This window comes from Cyprinodon tularosa, unplaced genomic scaffold (assembly GCF_016077235.1).
Source record: "Cyprinodon tularosa strain WSP-4 unplaced genomic scaffold, ASM1607723v1 ctg445, whole genome shotgun sequence".
Lineage (NCBI taxonomy): Eukaryota > Metazoa > Chordata > Actinopteri > Cyprinodontiformes > Cyprinodontidae > Cyprinodon > Cyprinodon tularosa.
This window is the reverse complement of record NW_024039169.1, coordinates 314,718-341,439: the sequence shown is the minus strand read 5'-3', so window position 1 is coordinate 341,439 and position 26,722 is coordinate 314,718. Positions and strand designations below refer to the sequence as shown.

The 26,722-nt window shown below is 38.4% G+C and overlaps 1 protein-coding gene across 2 annotated transcripts in view; it reads left to right on the top strand.

Annotated features, from left to right (window-relative positions):
- The first annotated feature begins 6,176 nt into the window (after window positions 1–6,176).
- Window positions 6,177–26,722, top strand: part of arhgef40 (Rho guanine nucleotide exchange factor (GEF) 40) — a 61,502-nt gene continuing 40,956 nt past the window's right edge. Inside the window, exons 1-3 of one of the 2 annotated variants that reach the window (XM_038300282.1) lie at window positions 6,177–6,430; window positions 21,147–21,236; window positions 23,347–23,454. In XM_038300282.1, the coding sequence (XP_038156210.1) occupies window positions 6,428–6,430; window positions 21,147–21,236; window positions 23,347–23,454 (201 nt within the window). In that variant the 5' untranslated portion in view covers window positions 6,177–6,427. The remainder of the gene's footprint in view (window positions 6,431–21,146; window positions 21,237–23,346; window positions 23,455–26,722) is intronic. The other variant, XM_038300281.1, reaches the window with a different exon arrangement.

Sequence of the window (26,722 nt, the reverse complement as noted above, 5' to 3'; positions counted from 1 at the left end):
TTACTCACATTTTAGTCATTACAATGTTTGATAGTTTTAGTCTGTTTTAGTCGACTAAAACTTAAAAAGGTTTTAGTCAGTTTTATGTTGCAAAAAAAGTTAACCTTTCCAATTTCGAATAACAAACAGATTCTTTACCAGACTGACTGCTCTTGCCTGGATGCTACAACTGCTGGGTATAGAATGTTGCCATGCAGTTCATCATTGCTGTTGTGCAGAAGACTTTGATTTATAGAATTCAATTTTGCCTTTATTTCTGAGAATTCCCCCCTTGGATAATGCTTCTCAGGGGTCAAAATAGAATTAAATTCACAGGGATTTTATATAAAAAAAAAACACAGAGAGAACCGACATGATGGCCTTGTTATGCCATGGCAAACTAAAAAATATGCTAACTAAAATGTTGAAATATATTCAAAGGAAAGAATGAAACAAATATTTTAATGACAATAAAAGGAAACATTTACATCATATTGAAATAGATAGAAACAAGAACAATGTGAAAGAAATATTGAAAAATCTATGCACCTTTTCACCTGGCTCATTGTCTAAAAATAAACATTATGCAATTAAATATTTTCTTTGGATATAATCTAGGGATTGTTTTTGGCAGAAATTAAAGAATATTTAGTATCACTTCTTGTGAGCTGGAAGAAATAAAATATTGATAGTTAGCCAAAGGGATTTTTTTACTCTTGGTAGACGATGATCAGCCATATATAGTTTATTAAGTAGCAAGGACAAGAAGAGCCATACTGCTGAGAGTGAACCATTACTGTGGAGCATAAAGCATAGACTCTGAGCTACATGTGCGCAAAGACGGATTTCTGCACATCACAGCTGGAAGATCAGAGTTTATCAGAGTTCAGCGCGCAGTACCGGACCATTCCATTATTTTCTCCTGGCAGAATGTGCAGCGTAGCAATCCAGGTGGGCTGCATGACAAACAAATCGCAGTAGCACAGCTGATAAAGCTTAGCTTGTCCAACAGATTGCAGGACAATAATGCATTTTAAATATCTGACCGACCACCCCCTAACTTTTATTTAATCTTGTTTCGTTGACAAAAACTTAAAGCTATGACTAGTCATGTTTTAGTCATTAAACCATGATTTTTGACAATGGTAAAAAAAAAGAGCTTAGCTCTTCAGTTTTTGTTATCATCATGACAAAAGGTAGCCTGGTAAACTAGCCCCACCCGCCAGCGGTCAAAATTAGCTTTGGAATTAGTTGTGGAAGGATTAGACTTGGGGTTTTCGTTGAAACGTGAGCAGGAAGAGGCTCTAAGCTCATTAATTTTTAAGAAGGACATGTTCGCCATATATCGGACAGGCTGTTTGTTTAAAAAAAACAACAGGTTATTCTCATCAGCAATCTTCTGATGTCTGATTCATCGGGCTCAGACAAAATAACACCTTTCACCTCCCATTTAGTCAGGTTTTACAAGCTAGAAAAAAGGAGCATCAGCAAAATAATTTCATCATCCTTGGCGAAAACAACAGGGCAGCAATTGGGCTAAGAGGAATTTGTAAACTTAAACAGCTAACAGAAGCTTATGCTCTCTGACATGTTTTAAATTTAGCTGTCATAGAATAGGAGCTGTTCTGAAGTTTTACCCAGTCTCTTTAGTCTATTTATTATTACAGAGTCTTAAACTCTATCCCCAACTGGAAAAAATTATTGCAACGTTGTTCTGGGCTTTTTAATGATGAGAAATTTGAGTGGTTTTGGTACGCTCCCTGTAAAGGTTCACCACTGTACCACGTCAAATCTGTTTATGGAAAATATTTCTCACTTTTATTTGCTGGCGAGCTAATGCCTTAGATAGGTATTTTCACCTCTTCAAAACTTGTTTCCTTTATTTTCTCTGTTGCAGGTGATCTTCATATCCCGAAATGATATATTGTTTTTGAGGGATTTTCAGCCTACTTTAGTTTTGACAGCAATCATGCCTGGGGATGTTTTGTAAAACTGAAAACATGTCAGAACAGTTAGTGCAGACGTGAAACATTTTTAGCAAACACTGACTGGTATTCGTAGTCTTGGCAACATTTACATGCGCTAAGGCTATCTGAGAACGTAAAATTATCTCAGACGTAACAAGAAGTCTGGCTGGTTTTTGTAGATGTTCTGCTCTTCTGCTCAGCTGAGCGAGAACAATGGGCTGACTGTTTAACTATGTCTCAGTAATGGGTTTGTGTTTTCTTACTCTCACTGCTGAAGCATAAAATAATTTGAGGTGTTGAAACAAACCAGTCAATCTGTGTCCATTTACAAAGGGGGAGTGATGTTGGATGTTGCTGAACACAAGCACAGCTCTAAAGGGAATCCCTGGTTTGACACAGGCCCGCTCGAGGTCTCTTGGGTCCATGTGTGGGTCAAACATCTGTGACTGTGCAGACTCAGCTACTTTACCCATGGGTTGGTCTGCTATACAGAACAACACATCTGACAATAGCTCTGGAGGTGCATGAATAACTGCCATTATTCTATTCCTATGTTTTATTACACTAGAGTTTATAGATCCCTCAGACGATTATTCATGACAAGCTTTAGTTTAACCTAAAAACAGTTTAACCTAAAAAGATGTAAATGAAGCTCCAAACTTTCAAATGGAGATCAAGGGGTAAATTATATTCTAGTGGAGAGGACATGTGGTTCATTTGGGCCATGCTGGGCAATTGCCCATGGAGGCATTGCAAGGGGGAACACAACATTTATATGAAACTAAACCCATATCTGTTTTGCATTGCTTTTTTTCCTCTGTCTAAATGGGTTGAGGTGCAACTTTTCCTTTGACGTCTTCTCTTATATAACATATGAACTGAGCCTTTAGCTACAGCTAGCCATAGACAATTCACAAAGTAACATTTTCCTCCTCTCTGCAGTTTGGGGCAAAAGATGGAGGTGGACTGACTCGCTGGATGCAATTTGTCCAATACCATACCTTGTTGAATATGTGTGAAACAGTTAACCACAAAAACATAAACCCTGTAAACTTTTACTTTTTGCCCCAATAAAGCCTCAAGATATGTTATTGACATTTTAATTGATCCATCAATACCAAAAGTGCATATTATAGAGCATTTTAAAGTAGCGGGAAAACCAAACATGATTTTTTTTTTTATAAATAAAACTTTGAAAAGTTTGATATGTGTTTGTATTCAGCAGCCCTGAGGTGGGGATTTGAACTTTAGATTAAGGTTTTCCATTCTTCTTTATAAAATGTCTAAGATCAGTCAGAGGAGGATGTGTGGAATCTAATCCTTTTGCAAAGTTGTCAAACTCCAAAATTAGTAGCGACTCTAGCAACTTCACCATATTCTGGTTGGGCAAAGAGGGAACTTAACTACTTTGGTTGTATCCATCAAGAGGAAAGATTCAGAACTTTGTGTAAAATGACTGTGATGAATAGGGGACTGGATCTCTCTCTTCGCTTGATGACAGGGTTCCAATAAGAGAATAACAGTGACTGATAAAGGACACTGTTTAAGATTTGCAGCAGTTACATTGTTTGTCATAGTCTTGGCGCTGATGACTGACTTAATTATTCATTTCATTCACCTGTCTAAATCCACCCAGTTTCTAGTTACTGGTCATCTGACCCACCTGCTCCTGCTTAAGTTTAACCAGCCCACTAACCAGTCATCAGCACCAGATTACTCTCGAGCCAGTGGAGGGAGTGTTGCAGCGTTACCTTAGTGTTTCTGATAACCTGTTCTGGCTCTCAACCACTAAGCCTATCTGTTCCCATGTGGTGGGAAAATTTTGATTTCTCTTTACTCATATTTTTAGTTATGCTATTTATCCAGTGATACATGTTTTTACTCAGTTTATTTCACCTGTAAGGCTGAGAAAATGTCTGAGTGAGGAGTGATTTTAGACAAGACTTATTCCCACAACAAGCCATATTGTTTCCCCAAGGTTTGTTAAAGTGTGTGTAATTTGTTTGACTGTGAGCTTACCTTCACAGATTTTCCAACAGCATAAGTAAGGGAGGCAAACTCTGTTTAGTCAGATTACGGCAAAGCATCATGCTGATATGTGAATGTGTTGTTCTCCTTTACTTTATAAAGTAAATAAAGTGTCGACTGAGTAAAATCCACCAATCTCCGTTTTATTTGACTGGACTGTATAGTTGAAAACTTCTTCAAAAAACATCCCATCTGATCAGTTTTAACCTGCCTGCTTCCATTCATCAGGTGAGATTATTCTCGAGCCAGTGGTGAGAGTGATTCAGGGTTACTTAGTGTTTCTGATTACCTGATCTGGACCTGTTCTGCCTCTCAACCACTGAGCCTGCCTCTTCCAATCTGATATGTCTGCCTGACCTGTCTATGGACTACTGCTGATTTGCCTGTTTGCTGAACTTTGAGTCACCAATCGAATTTCCCTTCAGAACGTTTTTGGACTTCTGATCTCCTAGTTCTGAATTCTGAGGGCATCCTTGACACCAGCTTTGGCTTCGCCATCTGGATTCTCCTGCCCTCCTCCGTCTGCCCAGATCTACTTAGTTCTCTGGGCACTGAAAACCAGGTTAGTGACTCACACGATCATAATCATCCTCCGTCAGATTAACGTGGTGACTAACCTGAGTTTTCCTCCTGCTGAGGTTCCTGCCTTAGATGTCCTCGCTGGTACTGCAGATGTGCAGGTTTGAAATAAACGCTTCTGAATTATCAGACTGCCTGTCTGCCTTGAATACAGTGCCCCCTGTTCTGAGCCTTGACACTGTTTTACTCTACTGGCTCAGACCAAGCATTAAGCATTAACAATTGATTGTCAGATAAGAAAGAAGGATAAGGCTTGGATTAATTATCACAAAGATGCTGAAACTTGATCTTTCACTGGATGGTGGGGGACTGAGTTAAAAATACTTGACACATGAATGTAAACTTGACAATACTGGAGCTCTGACACTAAAAGCCACAAATGGTCTGGCAGACAGAAGAGCGAGTGTATAAAGCTGAGGCAGCAGACCAGTAAGGAGCTAATCAAAAACAGAGCTACTGAATGGAACAAGTGGTGCATAAGCAAGAACTGAAACAGTAACAATGACAATCAGCTTTTAGATCTTTAGATCCACAATTTTTTTTATATCAAATACAGGTCTGGAGTTTGACTTGGCCGTTAACACATAACATTGCAACAATTCTTTCAAATGAGCTGTTCCATTGTAGCTCTTCCTCCTGGTGGAGGCTTAACATCTGACCCAGTCTCAATCTTTTCTTGCCTCTAATCGGTTTTCCTCTTGCATCAAACCTTACGTATTTAGCTCCCTTCATTTGCCCATCAAATCTGAGGGGCTTTGCAGTCTTACCTAAAGAGAACTTTCCCACAGGATGATGCTTTCAATCCCATGCTTCCAAATGTGGGTAGTGTGTCCACCTTGTGGTGTTGTGCCAGTTCAATTTTGGTGTTATCTGAAAAATAAAAAATTGTCTTTCAACTTGTTTTTCCTTTGACCCTTCTTGCAAAAGTGTCTTTCTTGCCTCTTTTTGCAGTGTGGCCGGTCAGTTCAGAACAAGTTCAAGCTCTAGTCCTCAAGGGCTGGTGTACCACAGGTTTTGGATCTGTGCTTCCTCAAACATGGCCTATTCCCTGATTCAAATAATTTTAGTGTTTCTTTGCATGTAATCTAGCTCTCACATGGATCACAAAGGAATCGCGAAGAACATTGACCCTTGAGGACTGACCGTAGAAAAGATTGACTAAGCTGTCGTACTCTATCAGTGTGCAGACGATGTACCAATCATCATCTGTTTAGATCATTGCAGTAATGTGTTTACTGCAATAACTACATGAGGTTTGGGGCCGTAGTGTGACCCAATATGACAGCGTTTAGATAGGACATTCTTCTGCAAACTTGAATGTGCAGCTTGTTTTTTTTCTTGTTTAAGAAACTGAGCCTAATTAAAACATAAATTCAACAACATGCAATCCTATCAACATAGCATGATGGCAAAAACAGTTCTTTGGAGTCTAAGGCTGGGTGGGGTTTTCATTGTCTATTCATTAAAGTTGGTGAGGAGGAAGGGCAAAAAGTGGAAAATTTGAGAGTTGAGAGCTGAGACGGACTGTAGTGCTTCTGTTAGGTGAGAGGAGGCGGGGGTGGGGGGTGGAAGCATGTGTAACTGCCGGGGCAGTCAGAGAGGGGAGGGGAAATGAAAATGCTGCCTGGACATTCCCACTCTGGGAAATCCAGTGCAGACTGTAGAGGAGAAGAGAGGAGGAAATGTTAGTTCTTCTCTTTATAGGCTAAAGCTCCTTTTTGAAAAGGCAAAACATTTATGCTGGAGCAACATCTGATGAAGGATATGATGCGAGTGGATGATAAGTGAGGGGAGAAAGTTTTGTGGACAATGCAGAGAGGAAGCGGAGCCAGGGAAAGGAACTGAGGACCATGTAGGAATTCCTGACTGAAGTCATGGTAAGCCTCTGAGTTTTATTGGAGTCTTTGTTTGATTGAGAAAGAGACTCCATCAAGCTAGTTCCCCTTTTCATAAAATTCATATAAAGGTTTCTAATAATAACTGACTTAAATTAGCATTGCAGTGCAACAGCATCAACACAGCTTGAAATTTCAACTTGATGCAATCAGGAAGTGTTAACCTTTAAATCAGTACTTTAATGTTTCTAGAAAGTTTCCTTAACTTTAAAATCAGTATGTCTTATATTCAACTTTGAGGTGACAAACCAATTCCAGGTAGCATATAATTGTGAAATGGAAAAAAAAAATCATGCACATTTGTTGTATTATTTGTTTAAGAAATTTACATCTGAAAGGTGACAAAAATGTATATGTAGCAGAATTCACTTTGACAAAGTGGAAGTAAAAGTAACTGTAGTTTTGGGGTTTCATATAAGTGGGAATGAATAAGCATAATGCATCCACATTTTAACACAGGACCTTTTTATATGTATTTTAGGTAGGCTTGCATTGTTTTGAGCAAAAGATTATTGTTATATTCCCACACGCTGTAAACTATGACACAATATCAGTCTTGTGATGTTGGTAACTTTTGTGGATGATTTGCAAAGGGAGCCAAAGAGCCTTCTCTGTTGCATCCCTTGGGAGTGTATTCACATTCCCCCACCCACTTATGGTCTGAATGATGACACTCAGAGGCAAAGAAAGGGACTGGGCCATGCATGTTCGTATGAACTTAACATGAATTCAAGAGAAGAAGAAGTAGGATCACAGTGACCAAGCTCATATTCCAGCTTCTGTGTGCCGTGCAGGGTGGAGCTGTTTGGCACTGACAAGAAGAGAAACAAAATCAGAGAGAAAGCGAGAGGGAAGAATAAAAGCAGAGGGTAGGGCTACTTTTTTTATTTTAGGAGACTTGGACGGTTAGAAAGGTGGTTTCAGTGATGCCGCATTTTCCACACTGGAGCAAGGAGAAAAAGGAGAAGAAGAGGGGGAGGAAAAAAGGGGGAACAAGGAGTGGCATGGTCTGAAGAGAGGGAAGAGCATGTACTCTGCAGTTTCTTCCCCCATTCGTTGACCAGTTTGGGAAGCTTTAAGACAGGAAACAGTAATATATGTGTGTGATGAATGCAAAGAGTCCCTGCAATGCAACACAAAGTACAACAGGAAAGTAGAAGTTAAACTTTGCTTCATTATATGTCTTAGTAATAAGAATCTGAAAAGTGAGCTTAGCATTTCATCTACATAAAGGGAAACCATTTACCCTTAGAAGTCAGTAAATTAGTAAACAGAGTCCAGCTGTGTGAATCTAGCTCTTCTGTGAAGGCCTTAAAGAGACATTACAGAGTTATCTAATGATACTGCCACCCGTGGCCAAAACACAAAACTGCAGCAATTTTCTGCTCATCCTCTTAGCTCATGCTCGTATTTGACAAGGTTAGTTTTTTACTGTTCTCACCTTAGTTGGACTTACCATTCGTGTCTTAGTTTAGCTACACGTTGGTCTCAACAAAATCTATCTCAAATATAACCCTTTAATTATTTGTTTGTTTGGACGGGCTTGAGGCCACAACCACCGAACAGCGCAGGAACTTCTGACCCACGGTACATTCCGGAAAATAGGCTTCAGATGCATCAACTCTGAGCTATTGAGGTGAACGTGTGCTCATCAAAGAATTTCTTTTGTCGTAAAGGGCCAAATAAAATGGCTATCTGATAGATTTTACATGCCTCTTTAAAGGTTTAGTGAAGAAAATAAGGTTACAAACAGCATTTTAGGTAAACAGCTATAGAGAGTTTGGTACAGTTGAATTCTAAGTAAAACATCTGAAACTTTGAACATCTCACAAGGGTCCAGTCTGATCATAATCCAAAACTTTGAAGAGTTAGGCATAATGACATGCCTGAAATAACAGGCAGGGAAGCATTAAGAGGCCAAAGGTAACTCTAGAGGAGCTACAGAGATCCTCCGCTCAAGTGGGAGAATCTCCCAAGTGGAATTTTATGACAAATACTAATTGGGCACTCCCCAGATAAGCTCTTTTCAAAGAGGTGGCATTATGCTGTAGTAATATGCTTCTTTAGCAGGATCGGGAGAGCTCGTCAGATGCAATGTGAAGATGGAGAGAGCTAAACACATGAAAATACAGGAAGAAAATCTGTTGTTACAGGCTTAAGACTTTGGAAATAAAGTAGGAATACACAGGTACAATGAAACACCCCAACAAAAAGTCCAGCCCTAAATCAACTGAGAATATGTTCCTCATTGAATCTGACAGAGTTGGAGCTATTTTGTCAAGTAAGGAGTTTTAAAATGACAGTTGCTGGATGTGCAGCAGTATAGTATAGAGAAGTATAGTCTATTTACATTGAAATTTTGTTCTAAAAATGTTGCCTGAAGATTACAGGATACCAATCTTCACTTCACTTTTCACCATCCAAGAACCATGCATTCTTATCTTTCCACCCATCCAATGACTTTCCACTTTGTTGGTTAGTAATATAATCTAAAGAGAAACATTAAAGCAGCAACTTGTAACTTGAACAGGTTCACGGGGTGCGAATACTTCTGCACTGCATTCATATTGTAGATTCTGGTGCACATAGGTGTTATAAAATCTCCAGCAAGTTGCTCTGCAGACAAACACAAAGTCCTACTGCCAGCTCACCCTTGAAAAAAATATGTGGCAGAGGGTATTTCCACTGCTGATGTCTGGAAAGATTTGGTAACCACCGTGTACAGCGCAGCCTGTGAATTTAGTCAGGGGATCGACCGCCTAATTGAGCTAAATGAAGATTAAAACAAACAGCTTAACCCACAGAGGTGAAGATAACAAACCAGACACGATCAGAATCACGCTGTCAGTCACAGGAATCGTGCGTTAACGGATTTTCCTGCAATTGTCCAGAACACAGTGCATGCAGACAAATAATGGCCATGTTCCTGCTGAGAAATTCTCAGCTTGTGACTGTTTCACTTGAAATCTGTGCCAGCCTCATCATCTCACCATATCTTCTTAATGGGATTAAGTAGTTGCTACAACCCTTAAACATCATTGACATAGAGTATTTCGTCAAGTTTCAACCTTGGATATCTATTTTAGCATGTGTGTTTTCTCTATAGACATTGCCTCATTATTAACAGCGGAAATGCCACGATAAAACCAACCCTCACTTATCTAATCACAACCAAATAATTGACAAAGACAGCATTTTGGCAGAACAGGGCATGTAAAAGCTAAAAAAAGACGATTCCCTCAGGAGTGGTGGAATAACAGCAAATCAGAGCAAACAGGATAGAGGGAAAATTTAGTGAGAGGAAAAAAAGGCACATGGGAATAAAGTGACGTTCAAAACATTTCAACAAGTAGGAAGCATCCAAGGGGAAAACAACTTGTAAGACCTATTTGATAATATACAGTCAATGAGCCAAAACAATTTATGTCAACTGACAAAAGAATTTATTCTAATCCTGAAGGCTGCAAATGTTAAACAGGACGTTTGAGTTTCTTTCTGATTTAAGATGACAATTTTTTACTTTTATTTGTTTGTTAATTTGGTTGTATAAATTATAAATGATTTAGGGATGCATAAAATAGTAATATTACTTGTATTTTATTTGCTAAAAATGATTATTACCTATTAATCATTTTAATGATGAATAGGTGAAACCTTTATAACTATTCATAGCCTTACAAGTACAAACATTTAAAAGATTCTGACTTTTTTCTTCATTAGGTATTTTTCGGATTATTAAAATAATCTCTTTTTACGATAAAAAACATAACAAGAGAAAATGTTTTATGCAATGCCTGATTGTTTTCTGTCAGGGATTTACATAAGATTAGAATATATGTCTAAAAACCATCTCAGAGAAAGATCATATGATATGTTTGTGGCTTGTAAGGTTAATTATGGGTTAATTTCACAACAAATTGAATGAAGGCACATCTGTGGAAGTAATTGAGGGAAACACCCTTTCTTGTTTGGCGTCATCAACTAAGCAATCAGGAAGTGTTAACCTAAAAACTCTGGTTCTTTCATGTTTCTAGAGAGTTTCCTGAAAAACATTCAGAATGTAAGCTTGAGTGTTGGTGATTCAACAGCAGCTGAACAAGGAGAGAAGTGGTTATTGGATAATCAGGAGGGTAACTGAATGGCTTGCAATGTCAGAGTAAGCAGACCGCATTGAGGGAAAGGGGATACTGGGGGCTTGTTGAGGGAGGTGTGGTAGAGAGGATTGGTGCTCAGGAGGGATTCCCATTAAGCAGCTCAGAACTGGGTTGAAAAATTGAGGCATGGACCGAACTTAGCCTCAAGACTTATTAACTTAAAGGTATAGTGGAGGATTTTTGCTAATTTTTAAAAAGACCCGCCCTCTCCACTTAAAAAAAAATGCACATGCATGCACAACCCTGTACCGGCTCCTGAGAGGGAACCCCTTTTAAACGCGTGCAAGAGCATGTACGAACCCATTTCTCCTTGGGCATGCTAAGTTTAAAAGTTGCTCTTTGCATCACTCATACAAACTTACTCTCCAAAAGAAGATTTGTAAGTGAAAATGGGGATGAGGAAACATCACCTGAATGATTGACAATTAAGAGGACCACTTGTTTTGATGACCCACCCACAAAACGATGAGTCAAACATCTCCCACCAGCTCACTTCCTGGGCCGTGTTTATCGCCACAAAGAGGTGAACAGAGGTTCCCCTTGTGAAGATTTTCCATCTTTGTGCTGCATTTTGTTTGTCTCAGCGTGAACTGTAAAATAAAAATTGAAGCTATACGGTTGTCCCAAATTCTTTGCGTGACAGTCGGTATAGGGACAGCCGACCTCACAGGGATTAACAAAAAATACATTATTTTGTGACATGTACTTTGTGTGACATATACAAATTCCTTCACCCTTATTTTGAGTTTTTTTTTTTTTTTTTTTGATGGAGAATTTCAGCTGTTCGCCATATTTGCAAAACTTTTTTTCTACCTCTTTTCTGGAAGGCTATAGCCCCATTTGATGAGACTCATTCATGTGCGCCTCCTCCGCGTGATGAGTTCTGTAAGGCTAAACGCTGTTTGGATTCAGCACAGCAGTCTGGAGCTCATTTCATACCCTGGAAGTTGAAGGCATAGGAGCTGAAGCAAGAAGCAGGAGATACACTTTGATGTATTGGGATCAAGCCAAAGTGTTGGACAGAAGGCAGGTAACAGCTTTGACTTTAAAGGTCTGATTGTTAAGGCAAGTGTGATTGTCCAACAGATCCCTTAATCTCTTAAAAATGGGGAGACTGCAGACATGTTCATGTTGGAGCAGTCAGCCATACCATCAAGTAGATATAGTCTCTTCAGGTATTACCTCACAGCACACACAGCACATCAGGTTCCTGACAGGTTCATCCATGGATCCAATTCCAACTTCCCTTAAGTTGTGCTAAAGGCATTACAAAAACAATACTGTAGTAACACCCAGCAATCATACTTCTCAGGAAGAAAGTTCCTCTTTGTCCAGAGATGAAGACATTCTGGTGTAACTGACGCCAGAGCCAAACCTCTAGATCAATATTGGAATGTTTCCTCTAATGACATGGGCCACTCAGATTACAACTTTTAAATGCAAAAGGATAATAAAAGACATGTCCCTTTGGGAGGCATGCCATGCGGTCTGGTAGACATATAATGAAAGTTTTTGACCACAGTTACCAGTGTTATATTTGGAGGAAAAAGGGGGGAGCTTGCAAGCAAGGGAAAGCCTTCCTAAATTAGCAACAAAGGGGTTTTAGCAGAGAGTCAATGTTTTGGAGTGCTGTCAGAAGTCTGATGTAAATAAGATTACAAATTGATTCATTTTAAGTTACTCATCCATAAACAAACACATGCATTAATAAAAAATTGCATGCCCTACTAGTAGCTACCCCTACCACAAGTTGTATAGGAATTTTAGGAAAAGAAAAAGTGGGATTCATGAATTTTGCCTGAACATTGACAAAACAGGATGCAATCCCTGTCAGCTGAAAGCAGGAAACCAAGGCTAAAGGGCTGGTTATTCTCCAGCAGCAGTGTGTCACAGTGAGCTCATCACAGATATTTTTGATTTATGCCTAATATTGAAAAGTGGTCTGCATTATGTTATTCCATGCCACAACACAAGAGGGACAATCACCAACTAGCTGTGGGTCTAGATACGGCAGAGGCGGGGAGGAAGTAGGGTCAAGTTTGTGCAACAACGTAGGGACATGAGGGCAAAAAAGAGCGGGGATCCAGGTGGAAAAAGTATCCCGGCGTTCTCGCACACCTCGCTGTTCCAGCTTGTCCAACTTCACGAGTCGTTTTCCACAATGGTGGTCATACAAACAAAATAAGCCCGTAAGGTACCAAACAGGAAATACACATAGTGTAAAGCGGATGTAGATTTGACCAATCAGAGACCTCCTGTCTGCGGCACTGTCTGCGGCCACCTACAATTTTGGAGATGTGCACCAGAGTGTCTGCGGAATGGGTGGGGGCACATTTGCATTCACTGTGACACACACGCAGACAACATGGTTTCTGAGTATAAATCAACATGTTTACAAAAAATGGATAACAGACTGTTAAAATTTTTTTTAGTCAGATGAGTCTGGATTCTTTTGGATTGTTGACATAGGTTGGTCCAAATTTGGTGCTCACTACATGAAAGCTTGGATCCCTTTGCCTTGTATTGATGGTCCAGGCTGCTGTTGGTGATGTAGTGATGTCAGGGATAATAAGTTCAACTCTCTTCTGGATCTTTGTTAACAATGAAGCAACAGCTCAGCATTATTGCTGACCATGTTGATCGATTCATTACAATGATTTACCAATTTTCTGATAGCTCTGTCCAATAAGATAAAGCAAAAAACCCAAAACGTCTTAAACTGGTTTAAGAAACATGAGAAGGAATTCCCTGCCGTACAATTGCCTTTCACATTGTCAAGAACTAAATCCAATACAGCACCTTTGGGTTTTGGTAGAACAGGACATTTTCATCAAGGAGGCACAGCCAGCAAATCTGTAATTTATATAAAGAAACTTATAATGGTAAGGAATACCTTGCAAAGTAACCAGTGAGTTGATAGTTTAAACTACAGAATGAGGCAAAGCTGAACATAGCTGAGCATGGGAGTGAATTTCCTTCTGAAGAATTTTTGTGTTTTTTTTTCTTTTTCTTTTTTGTCAACTTAAATCTGAAGTGAAATAATCATGAGTGAAGGTTTAAAGCTGAGATACAAATAAAGTACAAATTAAAATGTCTGACCTGTTATTAGCAGAGAACTTTCAGGATGAATGAGTATTTACTTCAACTAAACTTCTTATCCAATCTAAATTGTCTCATGTTTTGTCTACAAAAATGCATGTTGTAGTCAAGTAAAAACTGCTTCTTAGTCGAGCTCGGGGCTTGTTTTTGTTACACAACTTGTATCTGCTATAAACTGTGAATAGTTAAAAACCAATCTAAGCCCTGTCTGTCAATTTTTTGTACCTTATTTCATTTTAATCCACAATCTGCCTGCTTCAACAAGGTTCAGCCTGGGTCAGAATGAGCTTACCTCTTACCACCCCACAAGCTTTGGTCAGTGACCCAAAGAGATTTGTTAGAATTCTCCATTGACAGAACTAGATGAGGCAGAGAAAAATTAATTTCCAGTCACTGATATTGTTGACTCAAAGAAATCACAAAAGGGAGACCAACATCTGAACCAGTCATCTTGAATCCATATGGTTAAGTTTCCCAGGTTAGATTACATTACACATGGTCATTTAAGAAAGGAAATCACTATCAGGCCTTAGAGTTCTACTTTTCTTCGCCCTCATTTCCTTTTGACTGCCTGTGAACCCCCCCCCCCCTTTTTATTCTAGATCGTCTCGTAATCTTGTCATCCTCTATCAGCTCCACATTCTGCTATGTCCTCTCAGCCCCATAGCTCCTCTCCTCTGTCCTTCTTGCACATCTGGTTTCCATCATGGTTGCTCCTGCCCGCCTTTCCCATCGATCTCTCCTGCTGGTCAGCCTCCTCCTCTTCTCTTTCTGTCTGAGCTCTTGTCTGCCTCTCTCAATCTCCTTTTCACAGTCTGAGTCTGTTTTTACTTCTTTTTCTAAACTCTTTCAAATCACATTTGCTCGCAGGTTTGGTGGTTTGCCAGTGTCTTCATCCGTTACTTCTCTCCCCTCAGTTCTTTGACTCTTCCATAGATTTGTGTTTGGTGATTCCTTGCAAATTGCTTTTAATGCTTAAAAGCAAAATCCATAAATGCTTTCTTTTTCTTTGTTTTTGTCTTATCTTGCAAACTGTTAGCGTACAAAGATGAATACTGTAGTGATTTGTAGGGAACATGTGTTACTAATAACAGCTGGGAACAGAAGGACAAAGAGAGAAAATGTTTAATGTCATTTGTTTCATAAAGGGTATTAATGTTTCTACAAGGGACTGTGAACAAAATTATTAAAGATAGAGACATGTATCCAGTATATAGCCAGCAGAACAGAGTGACTGTTTAAGGTCAGCTATTTTCAGCCTGTTAAAAGTAACTTGTCTGTTTTCCTTTGCAATATTTGGTGGGATTATGTGTAAAATAGGTCTTTATTTTTGTTTAACCTACATAAAGTAGAGAACAGGTCAAGAGAATATAAGTGTCCAGTGTAGGTGTAACTGAATTACAGTAGTACTTTGATGCAGAGGCGACAGGTTTCACGTGAGGGTCTTTTTGTGTCTGTTGGCAAATTAAATCCACGAGAGGCCTTTTTCTCAAGTACAACAATCAACCTGTTAGTGGACAAAAAGCTTTATTGTTGTAGTCTTGATGTTGTGCAACCGTCATGGCCCCTAGAACCATGTGATTGTGTTGCTAATTAGGTTTAAGGGTCGATCAATCTTATTCTCACTGTCTGTGATGTATTATTTTAACAATTATCCATAAACAGTCTAATTGCATTTTTTTTCCCCAAAAAGTGCAAATGCAGGCTAAAAGGCAAAAGTTAACAGTTTACATGGGATGAAATAGAGATGCAGGTTAACGGGTTGTGGCACGTGCTTGGCCACTCATGGGAAAAAGAAAGTACAAACAGAAAAAAAAAAATTGGGAGCAGTCTATCAGTTTATAACGTGTTTTAGAGGAATTCTTGTAACTCATAAGGTTTAGTTTAGTTTTTGGAAATGTTAATAGCTGTAGGAAGGAAGGATCCTTTGTTGCGCTGTCTTGCACCAGATCTAGAGAAGTCTTTGCCTTTAGACACTGTTTGGGTTCAACATTATTCTGAGGAGGATGCTTGTTGCCCATAATGTTGTTCTTTGTGAAATATCCTCCAGAGGTTCTAGATTAGTTCTAGGTACATAGACAGTCTTCTTTATCAGCTTTTTGAGTATATTTTATGTAATTTGCTCTGATGCTGTTGCAGAGGTCTTAAGATGGCAACTGTGGCCCATGGTGTCTGAAGGGTTTTTGTGCTGAGATATCTACTCAGGGAAAAACTCCCTCAGTTGTCTTTTGATTCTTAATAAACCCTCCCATTGTAAAGGGGCCGTGATGGCTTGATAACTCTCCTTAATTATAAGGCTTTATTGTTGATATTTTCCTGGTATTGCATTGTGTGAATTACGCCTGCGAATTGGTAAAGCCCTGTTTCTACGCAAACGCTCAATGATCAGTTAAAATGGATTTCTTTGGCAGTACATGGCTCCTGCTTTCCAGACCCTACTCGATATGCTATGCTTATAAACTTTTGTAAAAACTGTTTTTTTTTTACTTTTTCCAATAAATACACATAGCATATTGAAACTAAATTGCATTGCAGACAAGGTTTTCCAAAATCACAGGGTTTGCAGAAGCAATTTTAGCATGCACACATTAAAGTCAGTCAAGTTTAATGGGCTTTCACTGGTAGGTCTAGATATATCTTAAAAGGGTGGTTCAGTTAAGGACTCAAGGGGAGTGGCTGCCTAGTCGTTAGGGCATACAGCTTACAATTCAGAGGTTCTGAGTTCAAGCCCCAATCCTACAGACTTACACTCTGGGTCCCTGAGCAAAGACCCTTAACCCCACACTGCTCCCTGTGCGCTGCACAGTGGCAGCCCATTAATCCCCAAGGGGATGGGTTAAATGCAGAGAGTGAATTTTGTTGCTCTGTACTTGTGACAGAGTAACAACAATAGTAAGCGGAAAAAAATACATGATTTTGTTCAAGAGAAAACACAAAAGACTATCTATTTCATAATTAAAGAAAGCATCATAGCTTATGCCCTGTGATCATACAGGATAATGGGTTAATAATTAGTTAACGCAATAGAAGGTCTGCTGGCTGTCCTTGCAATCCCATGAACTTTCTGCTTCACTTTTACTAATTCCAGAACATTAGTCATTTCAGAGATCCTGTATTCTTTTGCTGGTTCTCTCTAAAAGACTTTAGACACAGTCTTTAGCCTAAGACCTGAGAAACCTTTTCTTGTAGATGTATGGTTCCTTGGAAATGTACTCACACCTGCTAAATAATATTTTGTGATGTTAAAACCAAAAACTTTATTTTACTTTATTAGGATTTTATGTGACGGACCATGAAAAGGGGTTTTCAGGGTGTGGAATGCTTCTATATTTGGCCCTACCATCACATGACATACCCCTGAGTGGTTTTTCGTGCAATCACCGATCATTCACTAAAACTGACAGTATGGAAGAAGCCAAGTGGCCAATGTTAAATTCAGAGGAGCAGCATAACAATTTTTTTGCATTGGGTAAATTCTGTTGACATAAAAACCATTAATTGCAGACTCTACAAATATGGCCTTCCTGAGGGAGTAGCATAGTTTTTACTTAGTGGACACAGCAAACATAAGAAATAATGTTCTCTGGTCTGATTAGACCAAATTGAAACTTCTTGGCTCACAAGAAAATTACTTACTTGGAAGTGAATAAACACCTTTGTTTGTTATACAAAGTAGTAGTAGAATCATGGTGTTTGTGTGTGTTTCTTCTTCGGGTAAAAGGAAGATGAAAAGAGCAGAATTTGCTGCAGACTAACAAGAAAAGGTGTTGCACGCTGCAAATATCTAGAGCAGAAATTGCCGACTTCAGTTGTCAAGGGCTGGCACTCTGCAAGTTTAAGATGTGTCTTTGGTCAACCTTTGGTCCACACCTGAATCAAGTGACTGAATCACTTGAAAAAAACTGTATAAAGGGACGCTCCAGAATCCTGGTAGTTGTGTGTTTGTTAGATGTGTGTGTTAATGCAAGGACAATTCTAATAGTGTCAGGACACCAGCCTTCGAAGACTGGAGTTGCCCATCCCTGGTGTAGAAACTACTGTAGGGGGAGGTTCATCTTCCAGGAGTAAAAAAAATCCCAACAGACAGCCAAAGATATAGTAGAATTATTTTTAATCAAACCTTATCCGTTGCATTGAATGACATAGACATGAATCAGTCGAAGAATTGATTGAAAATTAAAGTTCCCTGGTGTTTTTTATCCAATTTGACTGTAAAAACAAATAAATGCAGCAAAATTCCCAATAGAATGTGCAACCTACTTTAGAGTTTCTACATGTCTAACACTCTAGGTTCATATGATCTTAGCAGTTAGCAATAAGTGATGGACAAAGGTATTTGTATTTAAATGCACCTTTAGTAACAGATATTGAAAAGTGTACAATACAAAAATAACAATACCTCTTTGCCCAAAGTAAAACTAAGAAAAAAAAATGTCCTTCTGAAGAATGTTCTTCCAGAATTTGTTTATTCAGAAATTCAATAAATGTTAGGGTACATTTGTCAGTTAGTTAGGGGGATTAGTCAAGTCAGAGATTGTATCCAAAGTAGGCTCTCTTGATGTCTGTCAGTGGACTGACACAATCCTACCATAGAATTTGTTGAATGCAGTGGTGTCAAAAGTACACACATTTGTTAATCAAGTAGAAGTATAGATACTGCAGTTTAGAAACACTGGTAAAAGTTATCAAGTATCAACTTGACCTCTTTACTTAAGTAAAAGTGAAAAAGTTTGTGCTCCAAAAACTGCTTAAAGTATAAAAGCATAAAGTAACTTTTAAAAAACAGCCAGATGCCACTATATGAATTGAAAGCTCAATTTTTCGACTATTTCTAAAAATTCTTTGCGATAGGGCCAAGGATGAGGGAGGTCTTGTTGGTCTCCATCTCCAGATACGCTCTCGCCTGTGTCCGACCTTTCAGACATTTCAACATCTTTTTCTGAGTCCAACATTGTAGCTTGGCATAGACAATCCATGTTTGCAGACTGAAGATCACCTGCTTGTTTCTGATTATTTCCTTTGGCGTCAGCACAAACATAAGAAATGGCTAACCAATGAATGTTTGCATTGCATTATGACTCATTCAATTACATCAGCTTTCACTAGATGTTTAATGGCACCAATTATCTGCATTGGATGACATGAAATAAGTATTTATAAACATTAAACCGAAGCCAAGCGTAATGAGTAACGTTTGTTTAAAAAATGTAAGGAATAGAAAGTACAAATACTTGTGTGAAAATGTAATGACTGGAAGTCATAAGTATAGATACCCAAAAAGTTCACTTTAAACCTCTGGCTGAATGATGTGTAGATCTCACGATCCGACTGGGAAGTCTTGCAATCAATGGATAATTTCTCATGAACGTCGTTGGACACCAGGGCTGGAAGCATCAATTCCCACGTCGTCAAAAGACCTGAACTATATTAACAAAACAGGTTTTATAGTCCAAATTCTCCAGTATGCAATCGCTTTAAGCTCAAAAGAATGACTAAATAATCATTTAAATGTGGTGTTCAATAGAAAATCAACCTCTCAGTTAGAATAATAACCAAAAAGGAGTTAACAATGGTTAACTACAGTTATTTATTTCCAAAATATGATCAATATAATACCAAAATGTAATTTTAACATTCATGTTTTTGGACTGTTGGAGGAAGACGGAGTACCCGGAGAGAAGCCATGCATGCTCAGGGAGAACATCAAACTCCATGCAGAAAGACCCTTGCTGCACTGCTCCACTGAGCAATGTACAATGAAATGAAATATGATTACATTTAAACAATGAATTCACTTACATCTGGAAAACACATTAATTTGTACACAGTTTAATGTGTAACCCACAGTTCTTGTGTGTAATGTCTCACTTAGAAAACCCTTCTTAAAATGATTTTAGAGTGTAAATAAAAGAAATAAAATGTAATACATATCACAGATTAGCTGTTTGTTTCCATTTTAATTAACTGAAAATTAAAATTTTTTTGCAAAATGCCTTTGTATTTTAGCTGCAGTCACAATTAGTAAGTGTGACTAGTCCCTTTAAAGTATTCATCTCTTCTTATTTAATTCAATTCAATTTGTTCATATAGCGCCAATTAATTTAATCTCAAATCACTTTACAGTTCACCAGATCATACAGTCACATTGATTCCAAGTTTTTTATCTAAGGAAGACTTTTTGATTGCATTGACTCGAAGGCAAGCCCTCACACTAAGCATGCTTGTAGCGACAGTGGAGAGGAAAAACTCCCTTTTTACAGGAAGAAACCTCCAGCAGAACCAGGCTCAGTGTGAGCGGCCATCTGCTGAGGCCGACTGAGGTTCAAGGAGACAGAAGCAGAGATACAAAATGCAACTGTAAAAGGCAGTCCTCTCCAGGAAAAACACAGCCAGGCTGACGAGCTCCGAGCCAGCTCCCATTTCAGAGGATGAAGAGAGCACATCCAGCCAGTCACAATTTGAGAAACACGACTACACTGAAAAACAAGCCGATCCTTTCCTCCACTTTTTTTTGTGCAGTGCTTATCAATATGAATATCTTTGTTAAATTCTCAAATAAATGCCTTTTAGCACAATATACTCTTCATTACACTCACATTAACAATCATTTTCAAATACTTTCCTATTTGTTTTGCTCATTTAGCCCTCCGGTGTGGCTAACCACGTTTTGTCTCTTAACACAAAAACAACCCCAAAGAATAATTCTCTATCCTCCTGAACCCAATTCTTCTGCCATAAAAAGCCCCCACACCGCTTCCATCTCATTCATTCCTGGCTGTTGCTCACTTGCTGCTCATGGCTTTTTCCATACACCCTGCTCTCTTTGTTTTTCCTGTAATGATCCCTCTTAGTCTATCCCCTCAGTTGTTGTAATTTTTCAGCCCAGTGTATGGAGAATCCAGATGTAATTGTTGTCAGATGACATTTAGAAAGTCTTGTCGAGGTTCAGAGCTGCAGATGGAAATTATTGGAAGTCGGGGGGATCGGGAGGGAATGCAGAAGGGATGAGGACAAAGCTTAGGAAAACAGGGAGAGAAGCAGAATGAATGTCTAAGGGGAAATGTGAAAGAAGGAAAAAAAAAGTTGCAAGTTGCCATGCCAACAGCACAAGCAGAAAAATAAACACTGAGAACCTCATGCTCTGCTCTGTCACCCCCCACCTCTCGGGCCAGCCCGGGTTCTCCAGTGTGAACGCCTCTGCATCCGATAGGGAGTTACACACTGTTTTTGTTCTGTTTTGGGGGAATCAGACGACTGCTGGCCCAGAGAGAAAATGTTTGACACTCCCCAGAACATACAACAGGAAGTAGAAAGTAGTGTATGCATGCGTCTTTGTGTCAGCAGCACATGAGGCGGACCAGCTGTTTGACACAAACCCAGACATGAGCTCTGAGTCAGTGTCCAGTTGTGGATTAACCCTTTCTCACCACCTTTGTGTCCCTCAGGGTTCGGAGGCTATGGAGGACTGCGTGCAGGGGGCGCTTTCATCACTTTATCCGCCTTTCGAGAGCACAGCACCTCCTCTACTCTCTCAGGTAGACATCACAAGCACACACACACAAGGACACAAGAACTGTTGTAGAAATGGTGCTCAGCTGATGAAATCCAAGTGAAATCAAAATGTAACTAAATGGTTATTTATAGCTACATACCGCACCAAGTAACTCAGAGTTTCTCATTTCCCTGTATCCTGAAATATGCTTGTATACACTGTATAAAAAATATAGTAAAGTTTTCTACATTTAAGTCAGACTTAAATCCATTTCAATGTTATTTGAACACTCTGATATTGTAGTCCATCTCCTTTGGAGCTAACCTGGCACTATGCTTAGGGTCATAGTATCAGCTTCATGATTGATGTCTTGAAATGTTGCTTCAATGTGTGCCGCAATGTCCGGTCCTTATTGCCGCTTAACTTTCCCATTAATCATGGTTATACACCTTAAGGATTGGGTTCTAAGGATTTATGTTTCACTTTGGAATCATACAGTTTTCATCGCGACCAAACTAACTTTAATTTCCACTTCTCTAAGTTGAGTTTAACGTTTAGTGACCAGCAAAAAGGTGGACTGCTCCCATTAGGTCTGGGGATAGGGCTCTACCTTAAGTATTTTGGGGGCTTTTTTTTCACTAGTTATGGTAGTAAGAGAGTTTAATAGACATAAAGATGAGAGCTCTGTTGTAATATAGGCCTGTTTCCAGTCTGTTGTAATTAAAAAAGAGAAGCCCGCAGAGTGGCAACATTTTTGTCCTCACCCTTGGTTATCAGTTATGGGTTTTGACCAAAAAACAAGATCTGGGATGAAAGCTGCTGTGATGAGCATTCCTGTAGAATTGCTGGACTGCTGCTAAGAAAGATGGCGATTAGTTGTCTCATACATGGTGAGTAGGGATGGATACCATTCACATTTGATCATCCATGGATGGATGGATGGATACCTGGAAATCACTGTTAATACACAATAGTACATTTTTATCATACCATACAATTGTCACCTAAAATACTGGGCTCATTTACCTGAAGCAGACAAAGATAACAATGATGCTGCTGCTTTATGTTGCTCGCTGGAGACGACAAGCTATCAGTGTTGTAGCCATGGATCTGAGGCTGCTGATTATTGTCCACTCTTTGTGAAAAATCTTGTATGTAACCATGCATGTTGCTCCATCGGCCTTGCTTGGTTTGTGTTCTGTAGCAGCAGTTAGACGTCCTGTGTGTGTGTAATTCTCATTTCTGCCATACAAAATCAACCACTCTTTGAATTCCTTTTTGTCACAATGACTAGTTTGGGTAGGAAAACATAGAACCATTTAATTTTAAATCATAGGTTCACAATGCCTGGACATTCCCATAATATTTGCATTAGTGCACACAGATGACATCTTCAAGAACTTGGAATTTAACAATAAGGATGAAATTAACCAGGTTTATGGAGGATCTTTATTCTCATTAGTAGTTTTCCCATGAAAAGTTGAGGTTCACTCAGATTACAAGAGATTAATATCAGCTACTCAAGTTCAGTAATTGTTGTTTCTTTTTTCATTGTTGCTATGGAAGAAATGGTTGCTGTTTTCCTGATTTGATCCAGGCCATGGTCCTTAGAACTTTTCCACATAAAGCCAAGTGAATCGAAAAAAATATCCCTGGCTTGTAAGGCTTCAAAAGGCTTAAAACAAAGAGTAGGTTCACTCCAGCAGGACAGCAACTCTAAATATGCAGCTATATGTGTGATGTAAGGGTATAGATAGATACAATATAGATGCGTTAGAAAAAGCAGATGAACATTCACTCCTAAGTCCAATTGAGTGTCTTGAAAAGTGATGTCCTTAGATGCTTTACATCCAGTCTACTCTGGCTTGAGCTATTTATCTAATGCATATTTAGTCTCTAGACAAGCAAAGCTGTGCATGTCCTCACCCTTGGTCATGCATCTTTTCACTTATATGCTATTTTTCTTAGTATTTTAACAGTTTGCAGTTGTAAGTTTATGAAAAAAACAAAAATCCTGAGTATGAATACTACTGCTGGGTGTTGTATAAAGGTTTTAAGATATTCCACCTGAAAAAAATTTTATGCTGTCAAACTGGCTGAACAAGTAGTTTTGAATATGTTTTTTTTTTTTCTATTCTCCATTTGTTATCCAGGTCTTCTCAGTCCTGGAGTCAACCTACCAGCATGACAGTCTGCGCTACCTCCTGGACTATTTCGTACCTGCAAAGCATCTCCTGCACAAACTTCAGCAGCATGCCTGTGTGAGTTCCAAAGTGCAAGCAGATTTCACTGCCAGAACACCCACAACGCTGCATAATCAGAAGCAGAATCAGTTGTCACATGCAGGAAGTATAGTGTGGGAAAAGTTTCAGCTGCTGCTGACTTCTTAAATCCTTTGGTGAAACTTGTCCTTGGGTGGTGTTAGCATATACACCCTGGTAAAGGTGATTGGCGAGTCAGTCCAAGTCAAGTCCTATGTCATCAAAACAAGCACATTTTTAAGCTTCAGATACTGCAGTAACATTAGTAGAGAAATAAATGGAGTGTTTAAATTTAGATTAGATAAATCCATAGAAAGATTTATGTTCTCTTCTGAAGGATTAACATAAGGCCAAGTTCAAGTAAACTGAGACAGAACTCACATCCGCTCAAATTCTGAGGAAATATCCCTTACTGGTTTCTGCTCCTTCTGTTAACACCAATCCTAGTCTATTAAATTAAGCTAATCTTTTCAGCATGTAATTCATTGCTAAAAAAATAAAACTGCCACCATGAATATCCAAATCATGTTTCCTGTCCATTAGACTAATTCCTGTCTGTATACTTCTTCACTTCAAAAAAAGCGCTAAAAAACATAGTCTGTTTGGTCATTAAAAAAGTAGATATAAGCATAATAGTTTTGAAAAGAATATTATGTTTTCATTTTATAGAGATGCCTTTCACATTTACTTAATAATTCACTAAACAGGACTAAGCTCCTTCATTGGATGAAAACAGAATTAACTCAAATTCTCTGAGTAGCATTCACATTTTTGGGCCAAAGTAAACTTATTTAAGTATCTCCTGGGTAATTCATGTTTAGACCCAAGTGATATTATGCTATGGTAAGTTTTGGTCAATTGAACTTAACAACGTTCAATGTAAGAAAAAACTCTAAAACCAAACCAATATTCATTTTTCAAGGTTTTGTAGTCTTCATAAGCATAAACGTAAAAGTGGCAAGAACGTTTTTTATCCCATACCTAATTTGTGTCTCTACAAAAATTACCAAATGAAAGCGCAGTAATATCACTATTTGGAACACATTAGGTGAGTCGACTACCTTTTTATTTTCAAATAGATAACTTATAGGAATATTTTTTTAAAGTGGCTGCTGTAGTTACTATAGATTTGGATTCTTTGCTAATTTTTTTTCATGGGCAGAAAATCACTTTTGTGAGGACAGAGCTTAAGCATATTGAAACAACATGCTGATAAAGATATATTTTCACACAACAAAAAAATATAGATATACATCACATAATAAATGAAGCAAAAGTATGAGGTTTGCTTTGTAATTTAACACTTCTGTCAACAAGATCATAACACTAAGACAACACTTTACAACCTCTCTGTTACCTATCCAGTGAATTCAACTAAACACAAATAAATAATCAGCAGTATGTGTTCAAACAAGAAATGTGATCCTTTAACTTAATTGCTCTTTCACTGTTCTTTCTATGACCCAAAGTCAAACAGCCGTTGGGCTTCTGTGCATGCGTTAATGCTTTAGCTTTCTCACATTCCTCTGTAGAGTTTTTTTTTTTTTCAGTTTCTTCTGCAGACTCGCTCTGAAATACACGTTAACAAGCAGGGGTTGGGAGCAAATGATGTTTTCATTGTCGCTGAGTGGAGTTGCCTGGGATGGGAGTCAGACTCTGAGTCATGACAAATAATTCCTTCCATGTGTGATTGTGTTACTGCTGCAAGAGAGGGAGGAACCTGCAGGGCGGCGTTGAGACATTAGAGGAGAGACTCGAGAGAATGACCATGACCTTCGTTCCTACGTTTGTGTTTATCGGTTAAAATAAAAGGGAAGATGTTAGTTGCAAGTCATAGCAGTAAAAACTCTGGGGTCTGAAAGAGAAGTAGGTGGAGAGGAGAAGACCACAGAACACAGAAAGTTTTAGAAGTCATATTTTTTTTTTCTGCTAAGAGCCAAAATGGTAAAACATATCGGCCATTTTACTTGTCTGCAGCTTGACCTGAGTTATAGAACACACAAAAAGGAGGGGGATTGAGAGAAGAAATGAAATAAAGGGCAGTGAGGAGCAGAAGGAAACACCGAGCAGAGGTCAAGGAGGGAATTTAATGTGATCACGTTTCGTGTCTTGAGGATATGAGGAGGAAAGGGAACAGCTCTGTTTCTGTGTTTTAGACATTACTTGGTATAGTGGAAACAAGTTCAGGCTTTGAGTGGCAGGATAAACGTCTGACACAGCATTCATTGAGCTCAGATAAATGCTTGGATGAAGGAGTATTACAGTAATAGATCAATCTAGTAATTGGGATGTTATGAGAAGGATGTTTTATATATATATATATATATATATATATATATATATATATATATATATATATATATATATATATATATATATATATATATATATATATATATATATATATATATATATATATATATATCTCCTTCTCGTATACCGATGTGCAAATGAGCCGATCCATTTATCCTCCTATAGATTAGTGGGCTTTTGAAACTTGTGATGAGTTGGTCATCTGTAAATTGTTGCCTGACTCACAGCTCTCTAGAGTTTTCCCATTGTTACAGTTCATAAAGGCAGCTTTACAAATTGGAAAACACCTCATTGGTTTGACATTTGTTTCGGTTTTAGCTGTACATGTATCCCCAAAGCTGACCACAGCAAACAGGTTCTAGAGATTCAGTTTATTAGAGATGCTAAGTTGAACCAAATGACACAGAAACTGAATCTCTGAAAAAATAGGATCTGAGAAGGACTCACTTAAAGCAGATAAAGGGAAGGGAATTGGAATAGATGTAACCTTCAATAAAAAAAAAAACTTTCCTCAACACTTTACCTCAACTTACCAGACACGTACCAAGAACTTTACTAAAGCTTACTTTACTTTGTGTGTATCTAAAACTATAATTAAGGTTAAAAAAACAATTAGGCTTTGTTTTTTGTTTTTGTTCTTTAAGATTAAAGTCCTTTGTCCTTTACAAGAATAACTTTCTCAATTCAAAGGCAGAAGAAACTTTTTCAACAATAAAAACTGAAGTCCAGCTGATTTTGTTTTTAAACTATTTTAAATTCACCATGGCCTTGATGACTAACAGTCTTGCTGTTTAATAATGACACTAATGTGACACTACCAAATAAAATAAAACATTCTTTTCTGAGCCTACCCTGTATTTCCAGAAATACTCTCCTGACATTATGATTGAATTTATTTTGGTATAACGTAAGGTTAGTTTCCTGAAATTTATGTGATACCCAAACCTTTAACATA